At 46.5% G+C, this 25549-nt stretch overlaps 1 protein-coding gene across 1 annotated transcript in view; it reads left to right on the plus strand.

Annotated features, from left to right (window-relative positions):
- The window catches only part of LOC144138411 (protein deacetylase HDAC6-like), a 66181-nt gene that overhangs the window by 20368 nt on the left and 20264 nt on the right, over window positions 1–25549 (plus strand). Inside the window, exons 9-19 of the mRNA XM_077670680.1 lie at window positions 935–1000; window positions 2144–2203; window positions 2976–3065; window positions 8865–8974; window positions 13110–13457; window positions 18480–18567; window positions 20056–20096; window positions 20483–20579; window positions 20671–20742; window positions 22472–22602; window positions 22710–22778. Coding sequence (XP_077526806.1) covers window positions 935–1000; window positions 2144–2203; window positions 2976–3065; window positions 8865–8974; window positions 13110–13457; window positions 18480–18567; window positions 20056–20096; window positions 20483–20579; window positions 20671–20742; window positions 22472–22602; window positions 22710–22778 — 1172 coding nt within the window. The remainder of the gene's footprint in view (window positions 1–934; window positions 1001–2143; window positions 2204–2975; window positions 3066–8864; window positions 8975–13109; window positions 13458–18479; window positions 18568–20055; window positions 20097–20482; window positions 20580–20670; window positions 20743–22471; window positions 22603–22709; window positions 22779–25549) is intronic.

Below are 25549 nucleotides of genomic sequence, written 5' to 3' on the forward strand. Positions count from 1 at the left end.
CACCCTAGCGAATAAATATAAACCAGCCAGAACATAGTTCGAGCGCACATACCTACTCCAGAGCCAATTGAAACCAAAACCAACACCCACCTTTGAGCGCAATTTGATGTTCCAGGCTGATCGACACCCGAATCCTCACTCCAGCTGAAATCCGATCTCTAAAGCCGCATTTCGACTCTTCACTGCCACTCTCATCGTTAAAATCCACAGTAGAAGGCGAAGATATGCGAGCCGAGACGAGGCGGATTTCTTATCGCGCTCGCACGAGTATGACGCCATGTTTGTTTACATTCGAAACCACTGCCCGTCAGAATAAAATATCTGACGCGTTGCCGCCTGGCGGTAAAAAAAGAAACTTCACAAAAGAGAAAACTCCAGTTTTCAAACTATCTCCTAGATTCGCTAGGTGCTCCATCGAGCGAAAATTTGTATTCTGCAGGCTCGCGAAACCATCGATCATATGTGATCGGTGGCCTATGGAGCGGTCCCGAAAGAGTGAAACTGCCATTTGCTTTATTTCTGTGGGTGTCTTCAAAAACTAGCTGTTGATGGGATTCACACTAGCTTCTCTTGTTGGTCCTTGTTGGGGAAATGTGACCGACACTTCTTAATCAGTCCAGTGCTACATTTTCCGTCACGTTTAATAAATTGCAACAACCAATATGCGTGGGTGCGTCTTGTTTTTGGCTCGTGCATTGAAGAGCAGTCGGGCATAGGGGAGAGTTTCTTGAGCTAGAAGCAATGCTTAATGCTGTGCTCTAATTTGGGGATCCAGTTCAACCTTGGAAGAATTCAGGCTTGTCTGACGTGGTGCACACAATGTCCTTTTTCACCGACCTCCGCCGAAGGTTCTTGTTGAGAATCGGCGCTTCAACCGAAGATTTGTTACCAGTGTCTTTAAAGTGGTGGACAAAGATGGGGATTGCGTGTGCAGGTTGGCCTGGGAAATGCAGACTACCTGGCCATCTGGCATCAGCTCCTGTTACCAGTGGCATACGAGGCAAGTTGTATTTTTAAACGTGTGCCGCAGGGTGCTACCTTATTCCCCACCTTCTTTTTTTTTTAACCCTTTGATGCCCAGTGTTGCTCAGGAACAACAACTCCAACAATATTTTTTCTCTGGCACTTTGTGGTTTTTTCGACATTTAACACCATCTGTTGACAGAGGTTCCCAGACCTTCAAAAATTAAAAAAAAAAGAAAATAAAGGGCAGCACGTACTTCCGTGTGCTAAAAAAAGGTCTTGTTTATATGTGTCAGCTCACATAGAGCTCGTTAAATCAATATACTAGTGACAGGTAAACGATATTATGCGATTTCGTTGTTATTGGAAATGATAGCAATACAAACTTTACGTTATTGTCCTCACTTGAGCCATAAATCATGATCAAGGTAGCTTCTTGTTCAATTGATATATGGGCAGCCAGTGTCCAGTGTTTCCCAGTGCCCAGTGTGTCTTAGTGTACGTTCTAATGAACCAAATTTCTTTCTGACTTCATATGTGTTATGTCGGAAGTTCTTTTAGATCATAAAAATGTTTCCACAATCTTAAGCTAAAAATTAAAGTTTTAGGTATCAAAGGGTTAAGACGTCTAGTAGATATGATGACTAGAGCACCAGTTAAACGGGTAGACAGGGTAAGCCTATTTTTGCAGCAGAAGATGAGGTATGCTCATTTAAGTACCAAGATGACCTAGTATACCTGGAACAGAGTACAGAGGAAGTGTGACACACGGCAAAGCCAGCCATCAAACGGCATATCGAAAAGTCTGCCTTCTAATGTGCGTCAATCTGTACTGTTTGAGCAGCATAAATTGATGGGCTAGTTCTTAGTTTACACTAAGCAGTCACATTTTGAGCTGAAGAACACCATAGAAACAAGTGAAGGAGACTACAGGGGCCCTGTGTTGTCATCTGCTGTATAGTCGTCGTTTCAGTTATGCTGTGGCCTCGAAATGCTCATTAAACAACTAGCCCATGCTGATGTATAAGCATGTGCAGCATTCATCATAACACCCAGTAGTTTGATTTTCATCAAAATATAAGAGCTGTTGAACTGCCTACCTTTTTTACTTCTCCTTGGCTTTTTGAGGGAGACGGACGAACTAGCACATTTAGGTCGTCCCGAACCATCCTCAATGCAGTTTCAACCTGAGCTGGTGCTGATTTCGTCCGGCTACGATGCGGCACTTGGCTGTCCAGAGGTGAGTGCTTGTATATGTACCGGCTGTACTATACTTTACATGCTATACGTACCTCTTCTATGCTGTACACAGCAGTCAGTGCCTTCTTGGTGAAATAAATTGTCTTGTACATTGAGTCATTAAAAGGTGCAGTCCTTATAAACCAAGTGCGCAATTTTTGCTTCTTAGCAAGTTATGTTTTGACTGCACACATTGCAGCACACAATGGTACCACCTTATTTTTTATTTTTTTTTTTTTTAAGCGTAAAATCAACATGAGGCTATGTGAAGACTGGGGTAGTGTTTGTTGTTTGGTTGGTCGTTTTTAGCCATTAAAACACATTTTGTAACACACTGAAACAGCTTATCTGTGGAACTGTAATAGACAATTATGATAAAATGTCAAAGGAACGAAAAGTCGTGAGGGACCTTCTGAATTTAAGTCCTCTTGTTGAAAGATTGGCTCCAGTGACGTTCTCATTCTTCGACAATTTCTCGTCACTTCAGGCCCCCATCACCCCCTGAACGTCGGTCTTATTTAGACTTCTAACGGACAACTTGGTCCTTGGAAATCCACACACACAGCCTTGAAAGTCCTTGAGAACCTTTGAAGTATCGTATAAACTGGCATGAATCCTGTGTAACTGACTGCAGCAAACAGTCTGTGTTCTTTTTTTAGTACTGTTTCATTTGAGTTACACTGTACTTAGGTTTGCTTCATGGAAATTTGGTGCGACTCCAGTCTCGTGCCGCCATCTCTCTCCACTTGTTCCTCTGTGGGATGCTGTTGCAGGGCCTGATGCGGCTATCGCCAGCTGCGTACGCCCACCTCCTTCACCCGCTTATGGGCTTGGCAGGAGGCCGGGTCTGTGTCGTCTTAGAGGTGAGTGACTGTTTTACATCGATCAAGCCACTTTATCTTAAAGTGAAAGCTTTTTGTTAGGGGTGTTCGAATATCAAATTTTTCGAATACGAATCGAATACGAATATCTATCTTCGAATATCGAATCGAATATCAAATAATTAAGGGGGGACGTGGCTTTCAAAACCAACTTTTTTTATTTCTTTGTGGATTTTGATGATAATTCTGAATTTATTGCTGGCTTCGTTTGAGCTTCTGTAGTTTTTTGCCGTTCGTGCATATGAATTAACGAAGATAAAAAAAATGGCTGGTACCGGAAAGAGGATCGCTTGGCCGATCCAATGGTACCAAAATGGCCGCGCCCACTGGCACCGTTGCGGAGATACAGCGCTCCGAAAATTGCCGTTTTTTCGCCCTTTTGCGCTGACATTTTCACAGCTGCAGCCAGGAAAAACATTTTTATGCCACTTTGCGATGGTTTTAGGAGGGAAAACTTCCCAAACGCACAGGATAAAAAATATAGATACCGAATATGTTCCTTTCAAAAATACGATGTTTTGTCATTTTTTATGAAGTTGAAAGCCGCGTCCCCCCATTCAAATCAATCCAAATATTCGATAATAGCCGATTATTCGAACCCTTTCGAATATTCGAAATGTTTCGAATGCATAGTTTTCGAAGCGAATGCTAATATGACATATTTAATATTCGAGTATCATTCGAAATTTTCGAATATTCGCACACCCCTACTTTTTGTGTAATACCAATGGCGTCCTGTCAAAAAACTAATGCATTTACTCATAGACCAGTCGGTTGATCAAAAGTTACGCCCACCTCCCCTCGCGGGAACCCTGGTGTGATGCGACGCTGAGGGGGGTTTAAGCGCAAGCGGAGAGCAACCGTCGACCGAAAGGCCGCCGGAGAGCAGCACACTGGTTATATGCGCAGCGCGCCCGAAGGAGAGGAGACCGCGGAGAGAGTGCTGCGGCTATGACGCAACACAATCCACTCTAATCCAATCCAAGCCAAGCCAATTGAATCCAATCCAACGCCCCTCGCGAGAGAGTGTTCGCTATCGGAGAGGAGAGGGGGAGAGTGGCTGCGGATAACAACGGACGCACGCAGGAAGGACAGGGCAGCCGACAAGAGATGCTCTGAGCGTCGCATCTAAAAAGTTCTGGTAAGAACTCTGGACACACGGCGCGTGCGTCAGACGAGGCTTTTATTGTGTCAAAATACTTCTAGATAAGACAATACACGCATCGATCAGGAAGAAGGATTACAACAGTATACAGTAGCCGACCAATTTTTCGAACCTGGAGGGGAACAAAAAGTAGCCCTAATAAAAGATCAGTCCGAAAAGTCCGAGAGTCGCAAAAATGACCGTTATTTCATTTAAATAGGACTGAAGAAGTGGCAAATGGTTCCTTGCCTTAAAATGCTTGTTCGTGTGAGGAATGGGGTGAACCTCGTGAACCACAGTCACCACAATGGCTACCGATCAAGTAAGAGAACAACATGTACGTGCTTGACACGGGACAAACTTGATGATGATGTTGCTTATAGTCAGTGTCACCAGGTGCCTAAAAAATTGGGTGTCCAAAAAAAACCGGCCACCTAGTATGACCCATTTCCAGCTTTCCAGATTGCTTCCGCCGCAAACTACACGCAAAATTATGGCCTCCAAGATTGAAGTTTGTTACCCCGGAGGGAGTCCAGTCAATCCCCATCCAATCCGAAACTACCCAGGTGGCTTAGGATTCAAAATGGCGTTGCCCTGGAGTCGCACCGTGGCTCTGTCGCGGAAAATTTTGTGCGGAAAATCGAACTTCTGGCTTTATTTTGTCCAAAATATCCGTTGTTCATATATATTACTCCTTTGGGACAACGTTTAGTTCCTCGGGAAAGTGCAGAATATCCAGCAACAACAAAAAAAAAGTCTGAATTTTTGGAGTCCGAAAAAAACGGTCGGCTCCTGTATCTCATAAACCACATACCGATATACACTTAGGTCATTCCTAGATGAGCTTACTTATGGTCACATGCGGTTGCATGGAAAAAATGGTCGTGTGGGTTTGTTCTTCATTTGCGGTTTCAGTTTTTGAAGGTTTGACAGTAGAGGGGACGCACTTTCAGTGAAGGCTGAATGCGCTTTTAGCTTTCGCACTTCTCTAAACTTCCTTTAGGAAGGGAGGGTAAATTTTTAGAAGGAACTTGTTTCCGAGAAATACGCCAAACTACAATGATAAGAGGAAAGGAACACACATCACGTCAGCATACTATCTGTAAGCCTCAGCAGCAGAGAAGCACTGCTTCGTAAGTTGTTGCTATAACTTTTTCGTCTACCGTTTCCTTTGTTAGGCACGATGGGCTTGTTCCTTTTTCACACACACCTTTAAACATACGTTTTACACATTGTTATATATAAATGCATTTTTTTATACGTGCACTGAAATCACTCGCAGTCTGCACTTCGTTCAACGTGGTTCTTCCTTCTCACCCGTGTTGTTTCACGCAATCTGTTAGCGGAAAATTGCGCAGTGGAGCCTTGTACACTCTGTGCCCGGCAGCGGTGACCACTAAAAGTAATATGCGGCGTAGTACATTTGCTGATCATTTTATCGGTAAGGTGTGTGGTGAACACGTACATCAATACACTGATTGGAAACACAGTGATGCGTGAGCACGAGGAGATGATGCTGGAGTGGTCTCTAACAGTACATCCATGCGCGGCTCGCTAATTCTTCACTTCGTGATACAGTCTAGTCCACTAATAACAATATCCAAGTGCTGAGGAAAACCCGTCATTATAACTAATAATTGTTACAAGCAGGTTCCACAAAAAAAAAAAAGACAAAACAGATCAAAACATTTTATTCACATGCAAGCAAGGTCGTACTACTACTTATTTGCAGAAAAGATATCATGGTCTGTGTGCTTTGTTTCCTTCACACGAAGCTGGCACACATCTTGTTCATGCGCATCTGTAGGTGCTTCCCCTAGCTCAGCGAAAGGTCCTCAGCGAAAACGAGTTCCTTGAGGGGATATATTGTGTTAGGCCTCCTGTGAAGACCGTACCTGAGTAGACTGCGCAACCGCATTGTCCAGCTATCACTGTCCCTGCTGTCCACAGCGCTTGTGCGCACAACGATCGCCTCTTCAGTGAGGCACCCGCCGCGGTGGCTCAGTGGCTAAGGCGTTGCGCTGCTGAGCACGAGGTCGCGGGTTCGTTTCCCGGCCGCGGCGGTCGCTTTTCTGATGGAGGCGAAAAGCAAAAACGCCCGTGTGTACGAGATTTCGGCGCACAATAAAGATCCACAGGTGGTCAAAATTAATCCGGAGCCCTCCACTACGGCGCGCCTCATCGCCTGCGTTGCGTCGGCGCGATAAGCCCCACAATCAATCATCAATCTTCAGTGAGGCACTGGGACGGTTCCAAAACATCGGCCCTGACATCCCTTCCGCAGAAAAACAGAGGCAGTTGAAGAGGCACCCAGTCAAATACAAAGCAGTGCGCACGTGACACAAGTGAACGTGCGAGCGAGTGGGTGGGTGGACGATGCCGCCAAAGCGCTTGCAACAAGAGGGGAGTTTGGAAGGAAAACTGCTTTCCCTGTACTCTCGCTTCCTCGTAAGTGGTGCAGTGGACTCATTTTCTGAGAAGTGGAAGGGATACGAGGAGCATTGCAGATCATGGCACATGCCGTCGGCGCGGAGAGCCAGCGGCAGCTTGAATTTTCGGTGCACACTTTAACCGGATTCAATCGTTATATCTGATATCGTGGCACTGGAGCATTGTAAGAAGCGGTTTATTTTACAATAGAACACATACAAAAGTGGACAGTGCATAGTTGTTCATCATTATATCCGATCTATTGTTGTACACAGTATCGTTATAAGTAGACTCAACTGTATGTTACGAAATGAGAACACCTAAGCAGTGTCACTCGAAGTCTGCTTTAGAGAGTGTTGTAATTGTCACTAATCATTTCTACCCTTTCAGTGTGGTGAGCTTGTCTTTTATCACTCAAAAGTGGGAATTTCCACAGCTAGGTGTTCCCATTCCGAGAAGCAACCTAGGTTAACTCTTTCGTTACCACGCCTATTCAAATCGATCATCGGTGATCGATGATTTATATTGCCTATTTCGACATGTTGTAGTCGTTTCTCGCACACCTAATGCAGCCAGTGATTAGTCTAGGCATTGCCCTTTTAGAATCAGTTTAAATTTTCCCGCTCCAGCGACATTGAGATTTTTGGCGGCGTTTTTTGCGAGCTGAGGTGCGCGTGTTTTTGACGAAGGGGGCGTGGCTGCTGCACTTGAGAAAAAAGGATGCAGGTCGTGGTTAGGCTGCATTACCATAATATTTTTTTTGTCAAAAGGCTCCTGGCAAGTCAAATACCAAATAATGGGGTCAGCTTTGTAATCCGACAGCGTTGAGAGGTGATAATTACTTGAAAATGGCCCCAGCTGTTCACTAATGATCTTTGGTTCAGACAAAGGGCAGCTTTATTCTCCCAAAGCTTATTTCTGATGGTCCCCCGCATGTCTAGCAAGTGTGCCTGACAGTTTCAACCAGTTTCCAGCAGTTTCGGTTTCGTTTTCACATTGCGAAATTCATATTTGGCACTACTACGCAGTTACCCAACTACAAGCTCATTTGCCATGGTGCCTTCGTTGCCCGCTACTGCTCCTCAAAACAAGCATGCCGCTCGCGCTTCCACTTTATCTACGCCTTGCTTCTGCGATAAGAGGTTGCGCTGAAAGTCAAACGATAACACCAAGTCGTCGCGTATCAGTTCAGACGAGGAGAACGCTTCCAATTGGCCTTGAACACCGCCAGCTGTTCACCGGCCAGTTTCGGTTTCATACGAGGGTATTTCCGGAAGTCTAGTGTCGCTTCTTAGTAGTACTGTTTATTCTAACAAAGTCTCCAACAGCCATGTATTTGTGTCTTTTCGAAATTGTTAGGTGGCGCTGCAATGTAGTAGGCTCGTAGTGCTGAACTCGCTTCACAGCCCGACAGCTGCTTGGTGAAAGCTTGCTGGGCATGATTCTAGCGCATCGTACCTTATTCCTGCAAGCAGGGCCACCATAGTGAGTCAGAACATGATAATAAAACGCAAGTGAAAGTTCTGACTAATGAGCGATCATCAGAACGTCAACAAGCATCCACCAAAGAATTTGGTTCTCAACTCCAAGCGGATTTTTTCACATCGCTTGCTTGCCTTCAATATTGTGCCGGTCATAATCATTGACAAGGTGTTTTTACATCACGTGGAGGCTAATTTGGGCCTTTTATAATGTCAAACCACCAGATTTCTTCTAGAGAACTATCCAAAATAGCAAAACTTGAAATAGAGGTTGGGCTTCACCACATGGCATGGGCACCACGTGGGCTGACATTTTCTTTTATATCTGACAAATTGTACTGCGCAACTCAATTTTTTTTTCTAGGACGGGTTTTTGAAATGTCTACCTACAAAATGTATATTCTAAATTTTTTCTACTACACGTGGTTTATTATACACAACTTACTTTTTTCTTTTTTCTTCGACGCGCGGAGAAAAATTTCGAATTCGATCATTTTTTTTGGAATCATTATTTAGGAAAACATTAATAAAACTGGTGTCGTTTGAAAGCGCGTGGAATAATGTGCATCGTATGTCACTGCAATGTGTGCCTAACCAATATGTATAGCACAAAAAAAATGTTTTGTTAGACCCTTCAAAATTGGTCAATTTCCCGCGGTAACGAAAGAGTTAAAGGCGCGCAGTTCTAAAAAGTGCCGGGTGTGATTGTTGTGGTGGAATGTGCAGGGCGGCTACTGCGTGCCTTCGTTGGCCGAGGGTGTCGCGCTGACGCTGCGCACTTTGCTGGGAGACGCCTGCCCAGCGTTGCCTCAGCCCCTGGGTAACGTCAGTGACAGGTGTGGTTTTCTCTTTTTATGCCTTTCATTGGGCTGGTTCGAGGGCTTGCCAGATTCGGCTATGCCAGATGACCATGTGTCTCAGTAGTTACTGAGACACGCAGTCATCGGTAAAAAAAAAGATTGGCCACATTTATGCTTTTTTCGCTGCGAATAAAGTCTGAAGGTGATTGAATTTCGGTCATTGCCAGGCGACGTTCCTGTTTCTTAAAGGGACACTGAAGTGATGTGTAAACATTTCGGGATTACGAGCGCAAATTGTAGTCTGGAGTTTTTGGGCCATGTTTCGACCACTCTCCCTGCATTTACGAGACTTTATTCAAGATAAAAAGTCATTCGAAAGTTCTGTCTCGTTCTCTGCATCCTCTTTGCCGATTTCCTAGACACTTCGTATGACGTCAAAACGAGATGGCATGGCTTGATTGCGCTACTGCACGGCTCGCCGACCCTCTGACAGAATCAGTCGGGCCAGCGTTTAGTCGGCCGGCCGCTGGTGGGTTGTCGCAATTCGTTCGTTCAATTAAAACTAAGCCACAACATGTTTGTGCCTGGAAGAATGTGCCTTTAGTTTGTTACTTTTGTGGGATACGAGGGGTTCCTCGGGGACCTTGCCAGCACTCTGGGGTAGGCCCCCACGCTAGCTCCCGGCGTGTCAACCATGCGGGCTCCCAAGCCTACGGCAGCCCAGCGAGGTTCGCCGATACGAGAACACAGTAGACAGTAGTGCCGAAGCACAGCCGTTCATTTGGGGAATCCCAAAGCATGCGAGCACAAGGTCTTAATCAAAACAATTGTTCTTAAAAAAAGATACCAGCCATCGTGAATTAGAAAAGCAAGTTCCCAATGATGCCTTCCACTGTTTGGCATGAAAGACTTGGTGGCACGCCACTTGCAACAGAAACGGGGGGACAAGAAAAAGACAACTGAAAGAGCCCTCGCTACATCTCAAATAACCAACTATCCCCCGTTATTGCGTGCTTGAGGGTATGTTTGTAATAGCGTGCAATATTAAATCAATTAAGCCCAGGCCTTGTTCGCTTCGTGCTGTAGTAATGTAATCAGTTGTTTTGACATGAGTGTTTGGTTTCGTTTTGGGAGCTTCGCCCAAAAATTTGTTTTTTAATACTGGACCAGGTGGCGCCAATAGTCCAGTGAACTGTGCCTCAGGAAAAGGAATTGGCGTAGGGCTATGGACAGGCAAAGAGGGGAAAAAGGGGTAGTGCACCATGTTTATATGCTGTGAAGGAAAGAGCCCTTCGACTGCTTGTTGCATTTTTCGGACGAGGATTTTAGTAAGACCACTAGTAGCGCAACAGAATTTCCACCATGCCTGGGGTGCAACTACTTTGAACGACACTAAAAGGGCAACTCACCTGGAATGGTGTGGCACATGCCATGGATTCTGGCTCGGAAGGGACAGACTGTCAGAGTCTGCACATTTTCTCTTCTGTATAGTTAATTGTGCATTTCCCTGAACTGAAACAGCATTCAACTCTGTGTACTACTTTATACCTGGAGTGCCATCAATCGTGGAGGGTATCAGCCGCAACAAATCCCAATGTCGTTGCATTCCCATCTATGAGTTAACTACAGTGAAAGCGAATTCGGGTCTCTATGGAGTAGAAAAATGTACAAATTATCCGAATGTCGAATTATCGAATGAATGACAGAAAACGCCCACCTACAATTCTTTTATGCTTACCTTTGCAACGTAAAGAAGTCGGTGATGGTAGTTTGTCTTTTGGCGGATAGCTGGGTGAAAAGAACAAGTTTTCGGACGTACTACAATCTGTGCAGAGCCAGAGTGTTGCATGGAGTATCATAGTGGAACTGTTCCAGAACAACAAGAGCATCCGTAGCTTTTTTGCAGTACGACCCGTCGGGAGTATGGATGCCTCATCCACCACACAGATGATCGCATCATTGCTTATCAGGCCGGCGATGACAACACCATTGTCAGTGGCAACACAATCAGCAAGCTGAACTTCGGTGGGGAACAGATTAACGAATGCTTCGTCGTCGTACCTCTCTTCCGGTGCTGTAGCTGTTTAGTGGCCGCAATGTACGCTTGCATCCTCCCCACCACAATGGGTATAGAGCCGGGGAGCAAAGAAGGCGCGTTGCGGCACACGTTTCGGGAAGGCGTTGGCCGGAATTAAAGGGACACTGAAGTGAATTTGTCAAGCCCCCGTTTTTGCTTGGACTGCGTAGACTGGCTCAAATTAGCACACTTTTCATCATTTATCCGGTTGACAAATCGGTAATTATTTTACAAAGCGCGAAATAAGAAAAACTACCATGCGCGGTTTGCGGCGGCCGCACCAACTAAAGCTGTGACGTTAGGAGGAGCGGGCACCGTGATTGGACGATGCCCAAGGTGAGCAACCAAACAAGTTTCGGTTTCGGTTTCGGTTCTGTAAAACACAACTGGTGGCGTTGTTGGATGGGCATTCTCAATAACTCAGTAATCATCGTACCGCGCTTCTGCCATGTTGTCAGCTGTGAAAATGCATAAAGATAAGCCTCCCAGGACGGCTTGGAATCGTAGCATTCACTAGCCGAGGCCTACGCAGTGCATGGACGCCCTCCGCGTACCCGCAGACGCCCAAATGTCATGCGCTTTTCCTCCATATTTGGAGCTTGCCTCACTCATGCCTGTACCGTAAAAAGTGTGTTCGCACCAGGCCAAGGGTCTGTTCATTCTGGCCTGTGCCCACTGCCCGCAAGCAGTCGGTGCTTATGGCAACAGCACGCCAACGAGAACTCGCTAGCGCGCCAGTGCCAGCCTGCGCGCGTTCTGTGAACTAGTTCGTGGAGCCATGAACGTTGCGGCCCAAAAAAAAGGTGAACTCAATGTAGAAAACTTACAAAAAAAAAAAAGCACGTACCCGTGGGGACTCGAACTCGTGACTTGCAGAACACTTGCGACAACACACCTAGTGCCCCAGACCACTAGGCCACGAGACCGGCTCAGCCGACCTTGGTAATATAAGGTATATATTGTACAACACGTTTACACTTTTATTTAGTTTTGGCATTTCAAGCAGCTTAGGTGACTATTTGTTGTATTGCGCTCGTGCAGTAAGCGTACCCCGAGTTTCCACAGTAGCTCACGTCTAGCAATTGCATTTCGTAGACGGAAAAGCGTTCGCAGATGCGTAGTCGTGCTGCTGACCGCTGTGGTTGTTCGCCCAGCGTAAAAAAGTGCTTCCCGCACCCTAGTTTTACGCTGCATGGTAAAAATATCAGTTGATTTTATTTCCTTAGTACCTATATTGACTTCGCTGACTCTTCTCCCGCCTTCAAGAGGCCTTATATTTTCCTACTGGCGTACCAGTCAGCGAAGCGTCGCATGTGCGCTTGTGCAGCGCTTGTGTGAAGCGACCTTGACTTGGAGCTAGATACAGTGTACAAACTAACCAAGTAAAGAAAGGCACATTCTTCCATTCACAAACGTGTCCTGGCTTCGTTTCAACTGAGCGAACGAATTGCGACGACCCGTCGGCGGCCGGCGGACGAAACGCTGGGCCAACTGACTCTGTCTGAAGGCCGGGGAGCCGTGCAGTAGCGCAGCCAATTGCGAGCTCGGCACCTCCTGACATCACACGAAAACGCCACAGAAAATGGGCGAGCGTAAAGAGAGGAGGACAGCATTTTCGAATTAATTTTTCTACTAAATAAAATCGCGTAAATGCGCCCAGAGTGGTCGAAACATGGCCTGGGGACCCCGGGCTACAATTTGTGCTAGTAATCCCGCAATGTTTACATCACTTCAGTGTCCCTTTAAGAGGTGGGTGCGTAATTTTGCGCCGAAATAACGAAGAACCGCGGCCATAAAACAATGTACATTTTCAAGTGCGGTATAGCCCACTTATAGCAAACCCGGTTTTAATGAAATCCTGGCTATAACAAACAAATCTTCGTTTCCCATTACCATTTGTATGCATGGATACTGAAAAACGGATATAGCGAACTGATTTTCGTTTCCCAATGTGTTCATTATAAGCGGGCTGGACTGTATCTGAATTTCCGGATTAACGAAGGCTCAATTAATGAGCTTTTACTGTTGTACTTTTGCGCAATCTTTTTTTTTCCGACGAATGTTTTTTAAGCTCACGATTCATGCCATGCGCAGCGTCACGGAGACCCTGCTGAACTGCGTGTCAGTGCTCCGCCACCACTGGAAGAGCCTCAGCTTCCAAGGGACCTTCAGGTCAGACGTTCCAGGATCCAAGACCGCAACCGACGGATCGGGGGTGCGAGACCACGCACCACGTTCGGAGTACCGGGGCCAGTTGGGCGTCCAACGACCGGACCAGTTTCCGACACGGGCCTGCTACTACGAGCACTCTGAGGAGGAGCGGGCCTCCCTGGAGCAACAGGTGGAAGACCTCCGCTCCAGTACAGACCTGAGGCTGCCCCCGCACCGCACTGCCCTGGTGTACGATGAGCGGATGGCCCAGCACCAGTGTTTGAGCGAGAGGTGCGGCACCAAAAGTGTACATTGGGTCTGGGTGGGCAGAGATGTTGGGCTTGTTCGGACCGGTTTGAATTGGCTGGAGAGCTACTTTTGGACTAGTTTTGAACAGTTTGGGGGCTGGTTGGGACTAGTTTGGGGCAGTGGGGAGTTAGTTAGAACTAGGTAATCTGGGCCAGTTGGGGGACAAGTAGACCATAGTTTGGGCCAGTTGTAGGGCTAGTTTAGACCAGTTGAAAAGCTATTTGGGACAGATTCAGGCCATTTGGGAGGATAATTGGGACTGATTTAAGCTAGTGGGTAAATATTACAAATGGGAAACTGCGTGACAGAACAAAGCAGATGAGAAGAGATGCATCCAAATTCAGTCTGATGATCAGTTCTAAATAGCAAACGAATTCCAAAAGCGCACCGGATCTGAGAAACAGTTGGCAAGGGAGGTGGGCTAGTTAAAACTAGTGCGGGCTGGTTGGCGGGCTAGTTGGTATCAGGCCAGTTGGGACTTATCAGGCCAGTTGGGACTTATCGCAAATGGGAAACTATGACAAAGAACAACGCAGACGAGAATGGTAGCACACAAATCCAGTCTGGCATTTAATTAGCAAACGGACGCTAAAAGTGCACCGGATCTGAGCAGAAGTAGGCAAGGGAAAAAGGCTAGTTGAGACCGATTCGGACCAGTTGTTACTGATTCCTAGCAAGAAAATCTTTGTGATGAAAAATGAAGCGAACGAGAAGAGGCGCACCCAAATCCAGTCTATCAACCGATTCTAAAGAGCAAATGGGCAAATAGATAAAATACAGTGAGTCTTGGTGGATCACTGAGAACCTTCTCTTTCAACCCTTAGAATCATTTATTAAGCTGCATTTGTGTAGGTGTACTGGGCTTGGAGAAGGTAGGTTGCACTAAAGCTAGGGTGACCATATTCCGGGAGGTAGAAAACAGGACACACCAGGTGGGGCGGTGCATACAAAAGACAAAATGTTGAGGTTGTGAGAAAACATTTTAGTGGTAGTACAGGCCTTACTTAAAGCGTTACATTTTGAACTAAGGCCTGACTCAGGCCGAGGGAACAATCCCACTCACAGTTCAATTACGTGTGTTCATTTTGAAGGTCCCGCTCGAAGTCCTTAGTTGGTGTATTTTGCCGACGATTTAATTTTTTTAAGCAGGACGTTGTCCCACAAGGCTCGGTTGTAAAATTCTTTGCACTTGTACAAAAGTTCAGCCGCACAGTTAACATTGCACAAGTAACAAGTAGCATTGCATGCAATGTTAACAGAAAGTTGATGTCCTCGTCCAGTTCAAAATAGAAAAAAACGCGTTCCGCTAGAGCCGTGGTTCCGGCGTGCATCCCCTGTTGTCATGTCTCAGAGACAGAAGTAGCTGAAGACTTCCAATCTTCTATTTTCTTTTCAATGCTTTGCTTAACAATGGTCCACTGGTGGAATAATGCCTCCTCAAAGTCGTCTTCGGCAAGAAACTTCGAAGCGTTCTTCGATAAGAATCAGTTAAAATTTTTCTCTCTTGGAAAATAGCTCTTAATGTGCTTAAAGGTAAATTTTGTAAAATATACTTGTCGCGAGTTGGCACACTTTTGGTTTGATCAACTTGCTTGGCGCCAATTTCGAAACTATGCAGTACCGTAAAAACGGGACATGATTGTTTACTGGGACAAAAAACTCCCAAGCATTTCCCCGAGGGTGAACATGGTTAAGTGCGAAGGCACGGGGTGATGCTATGAGGGGGAGTAAAGTTAAAATCCGTTGGCATTCGCCCGTGAGCGCGCGCGAGCCGACCCACGGAGGTCTGGCAGTTTATCGCTGCATATATAGGGGGGTACGCTGCGCCGAGCGCGCCGAGCCAGGTGGCTGAGAGAGGAGGCGAGCGCAAGGGGAGAGGGACAGCGGCGCACGGCAGCTGCAGCCGAGCGAGGGGGAGAGGAGAGAGTGTGACGTCACGGTGGAGAGAGAGGCGCGCGGCAGCTGCTGGGGAGAGGAGGCGCGCTGTGACGTCATACCATGACGTCACGGCGCGAGGAGCGGTGCGGGGAGCGGCGCGCACCCGCGCAGCCACGGCGAGGAGGCGGAGCGAGCGCGGTCACATGGTGAAGTGAAGTCACCGCGCCGTTGCCACCGACGCTCCTCTCCGCTCCATGCCGTGGCTAGGGAGAGGAGGACTGCGGACGCCGCCGCCGCCGCCGCCGCCGCCGGCGGTGGAAGGTTTGGGGTCGCTTATAAAGTGCATTCGCACTTAAAAGTCTGGACGGCAGAAGCGGACCTCAAAGAGGGACTGTCCCTACCAAATGTGACATCTGGTCACCCTATCTAAAGCTTGACGGTGGCCTAGTTGGTACACATTGCTCGAAAAGCAGCACAGAAAACTTGGATGAAGTAGAAGACAACCACAAGCGCTGACGAACAACCAAGGAAAATTTTATTGGATTTGACAACATAAAGAGGAACACACCACCATAATCTTGTGACATTGCGAGGAGGAGGAGAACCTAAGAGAGGTGCAAGAGCTAAAAATCAGCAACTACATAAAGGGAACTCATCTATTATCGGGAAAAACCGCAAAATTCTTTCTCTTTAACTGCCAAGATACACTATCCCCCACTGAAGGAGTGCCAGCGAAGGTGAACTCTCGCAATCATCCGCCCTAATGCCAATTGTCGAGGCCTCGTATATTTCGCGGAATCAGGCGTCTCGTTACCGTTTCAAGATGCCTGTTTCATTAAGTTTTGGATAGCAGTCACACCTTGTAGAGTGTGCAGTCGTCCTCTACTTTTCCCAAGTTTTTCACGCTGTTTTTCAAGCCGAGCTGGGTTGGTTTCCTGTGTTGGTTTCAGCAGTGGTTCTCTACAGACTAGCTGGGCTTCAGCCTGTGCTGTATTTAGTAAAGTTGAGCTAGCTAAACCTGTTATCAACCGTGTAGCTTCACACTACTATACACTGGAGGGAAATCTGGCACTAGTCTTTAGGCGAGCCATGTACCGGGTAGGAACATTCCGCTTATCCTTGGCATGGCTCATGAACAGGCACAAAAGTCTGAAAAGGCACTACGAAAAAACACAATGTAGTTGGAAATGATTGTTTAATGTGACTTGACAAGCCAACTAGGATAGGAACGTTTCTAGCTGCTATGATGGTGCATGCAATCGCAGCGACAGATTTTCCTCTAGTATGTATGCCTCGAGCTTCGTAGTGGCTGCGCCACCTGCCACTGCTTCTCCACGACATTTACGGGATGAGTGCTGCGTGGCTGATAGGGGCTCATGGAGTGTTTTGGTTCTCTTGCGCTTCATTTTGCCTTTCCACTCACTAAATAACTTGTTATTGTGAAGTGGGGAAGGGCACTTCAAAAAACAGCTGCGGCTTGGTAGAGTGCTCGAACGCCAACAAACGTTATCCGGGGATGTAGTTCTGTGCGCTTCCTGGCCGCTGTTATGAACATTGGCGACAGCAGCAGTATATCACCACTGTTACCTCCGAAAACATCAGGCACAAGTGAATTCTATTGTTGCCTGGTACTAGCACAGTGAGAGGTTGGTTTTGTTTTGCAGTGCGAACTGCAAATGCGCCCTCATTTCGCTGAAAAATATGTTTCAGGGATTTCATTACCCACTATTTGACAACTACTTGTGCCTTTTATGGGAACATAAGCTACGCGAAAATGTTAAGCAGAATGCAAGGCTTCGAATCGTTAAATATGTGCCCACTCACGCCTTATAGCAAGAGCCAAGGAAAGTTAATGAAACCATGGAATAATAAATGCAAGTGGGAAGAAACAGAGTAGCTCATTCTAGAGTGGAAAAAATCCGGAGCAGCTTTGGAAATGCTGAAGACATTTGTAGGACTCACCAGACCCAACTAGATGCGAAATGCACTGCTGTTTTGCAGGACATAAAGGGGGAGGGGGGGGGGGAGGCACGCTTAGATATTGTTGTGTTGTTGTGTCCAAATGCGGAACAAAATCGAGGAATTAACGTTTTAGTTATCACACACACAAGCTGCTCGTTCACTTGCCTTTTGTTTTTCAACTTCAACGAACAGCTGATTACTCGGCGGATGCATTTTTGAAGTATACAGGGTAGGCAGTTTACAAACTATGAAAGGTGTCATCAGAGGAGTGTGGTATGTGTCAAGGCCCTTTGATTTTAGTTTGTGTTAGTTTTTGCAGGCTCCCAGTGTCACATGGTGATGTTTTGAAGAAGCGATCAGTCTTGGACGTGGCTTACCCTAAAAGCGCAGGCTTATAGGGTTTGCGGGAGCTCGTTTCGGGACAAGACGACCCAGCATCAAATTTTTTGTCGTGTACCGATGCCCAAGTGTAAATTTGTATTATCTACCGTACTTCTTTCCTAGATTGTTCGTGAAATTTATGCCACATTGGCTTGTCCAGAATAGTGATCAAGATCTGAGGTATGAGATTCGCCAGCGTGTAACTGGCGTGCTGTTAGGTATGAGTACTCCACTAGATTATGTAAGCGTACAACACCGATTTACAACAAGATGTATAGCCGTAGCACAAGCATCTGGGGAAACGCTGCTTACAGAGACACTGCTAGTAAATTTGAGGGCAGTAGACTTGCCTACTATCCGCTGCATGCACATGCTGGCTCCGCAACGCTGGTCTGTGACACATGCCTGGCGCTTATACAGACCGAATGTACGACACTAAGATCGCGTCAGAAACGTTTGCACTCTTGCCAATACACCAGATTTGCGAGCAGAGGGACCGATTCACATAAATATGTATTTCCAAGGTATACAAATGGTGAATCTCAGTCATGAACGTGCTTCAAAAGCAGCGGCGACGGTGGCAAGCAAGCCAGAGCATCCCGCGCTGCTTTCAAAACACGCTGCTGGGGGGATTTCAGTGGTGCCCCTACGGGCAGCGCTCATGACGTATAATTAGTATGAAAAGTTAAGTTGCGAAGAACCCACATTGGCTGAATATGTTGTACTAGTGTCCTCCTGGAAAACCTCCGCAATTTCAGCTGGCCACACTGCCTCCTTTTTCAGGGGCCATCCAGAGCGTCCTGAGCGCATCCTCAAGCCCTGGCAGGTCATGGGCAAACGAGGGCTGTTGGACCAGTGTCTGCTCCTTGAGGTACGTCTGCTCCTGTCTCTCTGCTGTGCTCTGTCCACACCAGCGTTCGGGACAAACTCTCTCTCCTCGTAGTTCAAGATCAGCCCTGTTCTGGAACAAAGATGCACGCATTACATTATTTATTTGAATCTATCACGCCTTCAATCATAAAATGCACCTGATTTTCGCTGCAAAAAAAGAAAAAGAAGAAAATGTGCAAAAATTCTCTTCACAAGACAAGCCGCTTTAGGGTGCAAGAATGTCATTTGTTATTATTTCAGGACTCCCATCACCTTCCAGTTACGACATATAGTCGACCTACCCAGGGGGGTGACGATTTCAAACTCCGGTCACTAAAAATGGGAAAAACGTAAAAAAAAAAGAATGTTCGACGACAGGCTGCCAAGGAGAGGCAATCTTCTGTAGAAGGCAGCGCACTGCATGGTACTACTACGTAAACTCGCCACTCTTTCCCTTCCGGCGGTCTAATTACTGAAAATGGTGTGCTTGCTATCGTGAGCTTGCTATCTGCTCAAACTACTTCTTAATATTTGTCAGCGCAAGCACTGCCAGGGTCTCGCAGAGCCCCTCATACGGGCTGCACCCAACCCTTGAACCTCACAGATAATATGCCTGTGCCCACCATTGTTTTGTGTGCGTGCGTGCGTGCGTGCGTGCGCGCGCGCGCCCACATGTGCTTGCAGGCAGCAGGTCATGACTCACATGATGCGCCGGCTGCCCAAAATGGCGGCTCCCAGCTCACCCAAAACATGCGTGGACAAGGCGTAGGGACACAAGGATCCCCACAAATTTCACCTTATTTAGTGCAGGTAGAGTTACTGGTACAAAAGGAAGCACAATTCCTGGGGAAACAGAAGACCCTAAGCCAGAAAACTTTTGCTTAAAGCTGTGAAAGTAAGTAACAAGTCTGTAGTTACTTTGGTGGATTTTAAGTGTGGACTTTGGTTTGGGCGTTGGTCATAGGTTTGACAGTCCATAGAAATTTTCTTCGAAAAAGTTGTACAGGAACCTTTATGAAAAGGGTGTTGCATAGCTGTGAATTAATGGGGTGCCTCTCGATTGTACACTTGGTAAGAAGCATGTTACAACTAACATTATTGTCCTTCTTCTATTTAGGAGGGATTACGAGCATTTGGAGTTCCAACTTAAAAAATGAGACAGAAAATTATTTTCTTTCAAGCTTCAACTTCAAATATTCATAACTTCCACATAAGGCAGGTAGGAAAGGGTTGTTAACCTTGCAGTGCACCCCTTGATTTGTGCTTTGTCTGTGCAGCTACTTTCTTCAAGTTTGTCACAAAATAGACTTGCATAAACCATCAGGAATTGATTGTACACAAAAGCTAAGTTCGCATTCATAATCATCGGCAAAAACTGTACATTTCCCTCAGCTTTGATTATCAAAACTTTGAAAAAAAAAAAACATATTTGTTGTAGTATTGTTCAGCCGTGTGCTATATTGGCGGCTTTATTTTTGTTCTCTTGCAGTCTCGGTCAGCCAGTGTGGAGGAGCTGCTGCTTGTTCACGAGTGAGTTCCCTGCATTCCCTAGTTAGTTCCCTATGTTCCCTATTCCAGGGAAGCAGCCTTTCGCATTTTATGTTTTACTGGGTCACGAGAGAAGTGGCCGTGACATTTCTGGTAATGTACATTGTGTAACAGCGTTTGATCTCTAACCATAGTGACTGTTTGTGCAGAGAAATGCAAAAGAAAGGACCTTGTGTGCAAAGTGTGGTGCAAAGAGCCCGCTTTGATTACGTAGAGCCCAATAGTTAACGTTCGTTGGAGTTAGTGCCCAGAGTAACTGTAAGACAGAATTGGAGTAATTAGAGTAATTATGAGACAACTCCTTTTTGTGTGGGAGTGAATGATGGGTGTGACATCCCTATTACCCCTTTTCTTGTAATTTTGTGCAGCAAAAAGTATGTGCACAAGATGCGCTGTTCGGAAGGGCTGCAAACGAACGAGTTGATTCGCCTGGAGGAAAAGTACTCGTCCGTGTACCTGTGCCCCGTGAGTACTGCACTGGTGTTTGGGTGGCTTGGCTTGGCTTGGCACATCTTGGCTTGGCTAGGCGCGAACACATTTTTTCGCCATCTTGCAGGAGAGCTTCTCGAGTGCCCTTCTCGCTGCAGGCTCATTACTCCAGCTAGTGGACTCTGTGTGCTTGGGAAAGGTGCGTGTACCTTGTGTTGTGCTGTCTGGAGTTACAGTGGCGTTTCATCTGAATGGTTCAGCTGGAAACTTAAATTTGTTTTGTAGTGTCAAACGTGTGGTATCGTGTTTTTAACATATGAGGCCTAAAAGCACTTCTTAACGACGCTTTCATAACAATTTTGTCTTTGTTCTTTCTTTTGTGAAGGGCTTTTTGAGTTGACACGCTTGAGTTGAGTTGGCTCAATGCAAGTTGACACGCATAAACAAGACTTTTTTTTTTCAGCACACGGAAAAAATATTGTTTGAGTTGAAGGACCAAAGACTTTCTGTAAGCGACAAAAAAATGAAGTACAACGTCTTGTCCACTTGGCGGCAGCACTTGTCTAGGGATGTGTGCTGATATAGGATGCTTATGTATCATGTGAGGAAAACCTGACTCTGCTTTGGGAAAAGTGAGCTCAGTTATGATTTCTGGCAGCGTTCACAGCCTAGATTAAACATTAGCTCCCATGCAAGTGATAATGAATTCGGAAGTCAGTTCCGTGTTGCAGCAGTACACCGTATGTCATGCAGGGTCTCAACTGCAGTGCTTTCAAGTTTACATCATTAAATTACTGAGCATATGGAGCTTTTCTTGTTTTGCATGTGCAGTTTGCATAGAGCTTTCATACCTCAAACGACGTATCTAACAGCTACAGTTTGGTGTGGTTATAAGGTGATTGCTGTGGAGGTGCGGCATTGAAGACCTCTAATCAGCCACTGACATATTCGCAAAAACTGTGAGCGCCGATATTTGAGTGCGTATCTGCCCTTCACTCCGAAGGGTCAATCTCTCTCGTAAAGAAAGAGCTGCCCTGTATGCTTGCATTTTGCAAATGTTTTCACATCCTTTCATGCTGGCGGTGACAACTAGAATAAGTTCACTAATCTCCAGTAAAATGGAACACTTGTTCTCTCTCGGAAATAGTTGTCAACTCTGCCGACTGCAGAAATCTGGAGACTGATAGGCTCTTGAGAAAACGGGGCACTAAATTAATTTATCCTGCTATGACATCTATGACATGGCTCATGGCGCCATCTGTTGCTACAGTGGGTTGTCTCTGAAACGTAACTTGGAGTAGAAGCAGCCAGGAGTCGCCTGTTTGAATGTTCTTAACCCTTTGATGCCCAAAACTTTAAGTTTCTGTTAAGATTCTGAAAACATTTTTATGATCTAAAAGGACTTCTAAGGCATCACATATCAGAAGTAAAAAAAAAATTGGTCCATTAGGATGGACCCAATGACCCACTGGGCACTTGGAAGGCACTTGGAAACACTGGGCTTTGGCTGCCCATATATTAGTTGAACAAGAAAGCTACCTTGATCAGCATGGTTTATGGCTCAAGTAAAGACAATAACATAAAGTTTGTATTGCTACCATTTGTATTAAGAACGAAATTGCGCAATTTTGCTTACTTGTCACTAGCCCATATAGCCCCTGGCTCAATGCGAGTTGACACGCATAAACAAGACTTTTTTCAGCACACAGAAGTATGTGCTGGAAATTTTTTTTAATTTTTGAAGGTCCAGGGACCTTTGTCTGTCAACAGATGGTGTTAAACGTCGGAAAAAACCACTAAGTGTGAGAGAAAAATATTGTTTGAGTTGCTGGTCCTGAGCAACATTGAGCATCAAAGGGTTAAGCCGCTGAGAACATCCCACAGTAATGGTGCTGACTGATGGTTCAGACCATTTGATGAATGTGCAGTGCCTAAACGGGATGGCGTTGATCCGTCCCCCCGGCCACCATGCGGAGCGAGATGTTGCCAGTGGCTTCTGCCTCTTCAACAACGTGTCAATAGCTGCTCGCCACGCCCTCGAAGTACGTGGGCTCAAACGGTGAGGGTAGCTCTTTGTCCCCCCCCCATGGAGTAATAAAAGGAGTCAAAGTGACTCCCAAATGACTGCTTTTCTGTTCTTGGTCCTTTGGATTCCCCTTGGTGCAGCATTCTAATTGTTGACTGGGACGTGCACCACGGCAACGGGACCCAGCACGCCTTCTACGACGACCCTCGGTGTGTAGAACATTCGTCAGCCACTTGATGGTTCATGGTGACCTCTGCTCGTAACAAGTCACAGGTTGTTTTGTGGTCACTTCTGTCATTGTGCTGTGTTTCATGATGAGAGGGGCTAGTCGGGTTTCACTTAGTACTTGGTTTGATATAGGGCCCTAGGTGAATGGGTTCAGTCTTCCGTCTTTTTTGTGTGGGAGGATTGAAACCGTATTTTGCCATGTACTGTATACAAAATTGAGTGTGCAAGGGTCTTGGAGTTAGACCTGCTGGTAACTGCGCTCAAAAATAGGCTAGCTAAGCTCTAAGTGAGAGCACCTGCGCAGGTCCCCATAAATGTGATGCCTTCGAGCCTTTAAGGGAGAAATAAATGAAAAGCGTACATCAGCTTTGATTTTGGTCCAAGTATCTTCTAGCTTTCCTCCTTGATTGCTGCTCCTATAGTTGTTGACAGGGTACTACTGCAGGAGAAGCTCTGCCCGCGGGTGTGATGCGGTTGGCTCGGGGGCCCCCGCGATTCATAATGCAGTCCCGTAATGATAGCCTTGTTTTGGCTGTAAATACGGTAGCTAACCGTTTTGTTTTTTTCGGACTCAGATAATTTGGACATACTGGATATTTCGGACTTTCCCGAGGAATCACCACTTGTCCAATAGGTGTAATGAGTCACGGATTTTTCGGACTGCTCCTTTATTCGGACTATTTTTCATTCCCCTCCAGGTCCGAAAAATCAGTCGGCTACTGTAATCAGCACAAAAAAGGAAACTATATTCCTATCAATTTCTTTGGAGAACTATCTTATTTAAAGGTACTATCGTGATAAATTGAAATACGAACTACGGAGCGCGTGGCTTTTAGTACATGCCACGCATCCTCACGACGAGCCGCGTATGTGCAGTGCAAACAAGTTACGAGAGTTCGTGACCAACCTTGATATGGAAAGACCATCATATTTCTGTCGTGCTTAGGGCGCTCAGCACAAAATAAAAAATAAAGGTATATAGTTGCGTGCACCGTTTTCACTGATCGCAGCAACAAAGTTAGATCTAACGCTTGCGTGAACGGGCGCTGAACGCAGTGGGAAGACAAACCAAAACGGTCACACACCGAACGACGGTGTTTCAGTATCAACATTGGACAACTCTCCCCACTGCGCATACGCGGCCTGTCGCCAGGATGCGCAGCATGTACTGAAAGCCACGCGCTCCGCTGTTCGTATTTTAATTTATCACGATAGTACACATGGGGAACTAAAAAAAAAGTCTGATTGAAAACGTGATGCAGCAAACAAAAAGCCAACATGCTAAAACAAGATTTAGCTTTCCGGGTAACTTATGCATGCAATAGTTCCTCCCAACACGTTTTGGCGCATTCGCGTATGTGCAGTGTGCCACCAATGCCACTTGCACCGTGCATCCTTTCATTGGCTCTCTGAGTGCATTGTGTGGCTTTCTCTCTGTGATGGATTTTCATGTGGGGACATGGGCATGCGACTCTTTCTTACCCTTGTCAGAACTGTTTTTTTTTTTGCTCCCAGCAGACCGTCTATCATTGAAAGAAGCATTTCTGACATAACAGAAAACATGAACACGAAGTATATAGTATGCATACATACGTACACTCGATGGCCACACACACGCACATGTACTCTTTGCTATTCACTTTTTTATAACGTGCTGAACCTCCGTCCATCATCATCCCAGTGTTCTTTCTCCTCCTCCTGCAGTAGCGGTTGCCTTTTTTTTGTGCAGTAGTTATAGGCACTGCATTTAATTACCTAATCAGTATTCACGCTCATTCTTATGGTTTTCTGTTTTTATTATTCTTATTGTTTTTTTTTTAATTATTATTATTATTTTGGGGGGGGGGTGCAAAGCTACCCAGTCTCAGACGGTTGTATGTGAGCGTTTCGTTCTTCTCACATCTCTCCAATAATGCTGTAATCATGCCTGCTTACGTCAGGAAAATTTTAAAAACTCCACATCGTTGCTCTTGCCGTACCATGACCAGCCAGAGCAACATACGCAGCCAATTCTAATCAGTAACAAACAGTACCTTCCCCTGCTTTCAGTAAAATTCGACGAGACACTTAATGATGTGTGAAGGTTGTGGGGATACACGAGGGGTTCCTTGAGGACCTCAGCCAGTCCTGGCATAAGGTCACCACGCTAGCTCCCGGCGTGTCAACCACGCGGGCTCCCATGCCTACGGCAGCCCAGCGAGGTTCGCCGATACGAGAACACAGTAGACAGTAGTGCCGAAGCACAGCCGTTTATGTGGGGAATCCCAAAGCATGCAAGCACAAGGCTCGACGGCGTTCACGAATCACGCCGTCCGGGTCGGGACCGCGAACGGGAGGCAGGCACTCACGGTGCGCGACAAACAAAGCTCCCACCTGAGATGCATGTATCCACCACCGCCGCGTTCCGCCGATATCGCCCCGACCGGGTCTCCGACGAGACTCTCTCGACTCCCGTGCGCGCACGCTCGCGCCGCCCGCGCCCGCGCGCCTATCCCCGCACACATTGGTGGCGCCATCTCTCGGGGGACGCTGACGAACCAGCGGAGCGCCGGACCGTTTTCAGCGCACAAGCGTCTCTCCCGAAGCGCGCGCTGGCTCGGGATCGCAGGTCGCGGTTCTCCACGATTCCCACAAGGTGCACGAGCGGCCGTATGCGATGAAAAGACACACCACACATGCGTGCACAATCCGGCGCGGCGTCCGGCCGGGCGGGCACCAACTACGTAGGCCAAGCGCCCAACATCACACAGCC

Source organism: Haemaphysalis longicornis, unplaced genomic scaffold (assembly GCF_048455015.1).
Source record: "Haemaphysalis longicornis isolate Haplotype H1 unplaced genomic scaffold, Haemaphysalis longicornis Haplotype H1 scaffold_5, whole genome shotgun sequence".
In the NCBI taxonomy this organism is placed as follows: domain Eukaryota; kingdom Metazoa; phylum Arthropoda; class Arachnida; order Ixodida; family Ixodidae; genus Haemaphysalis; species Haemaphysalis longicornis.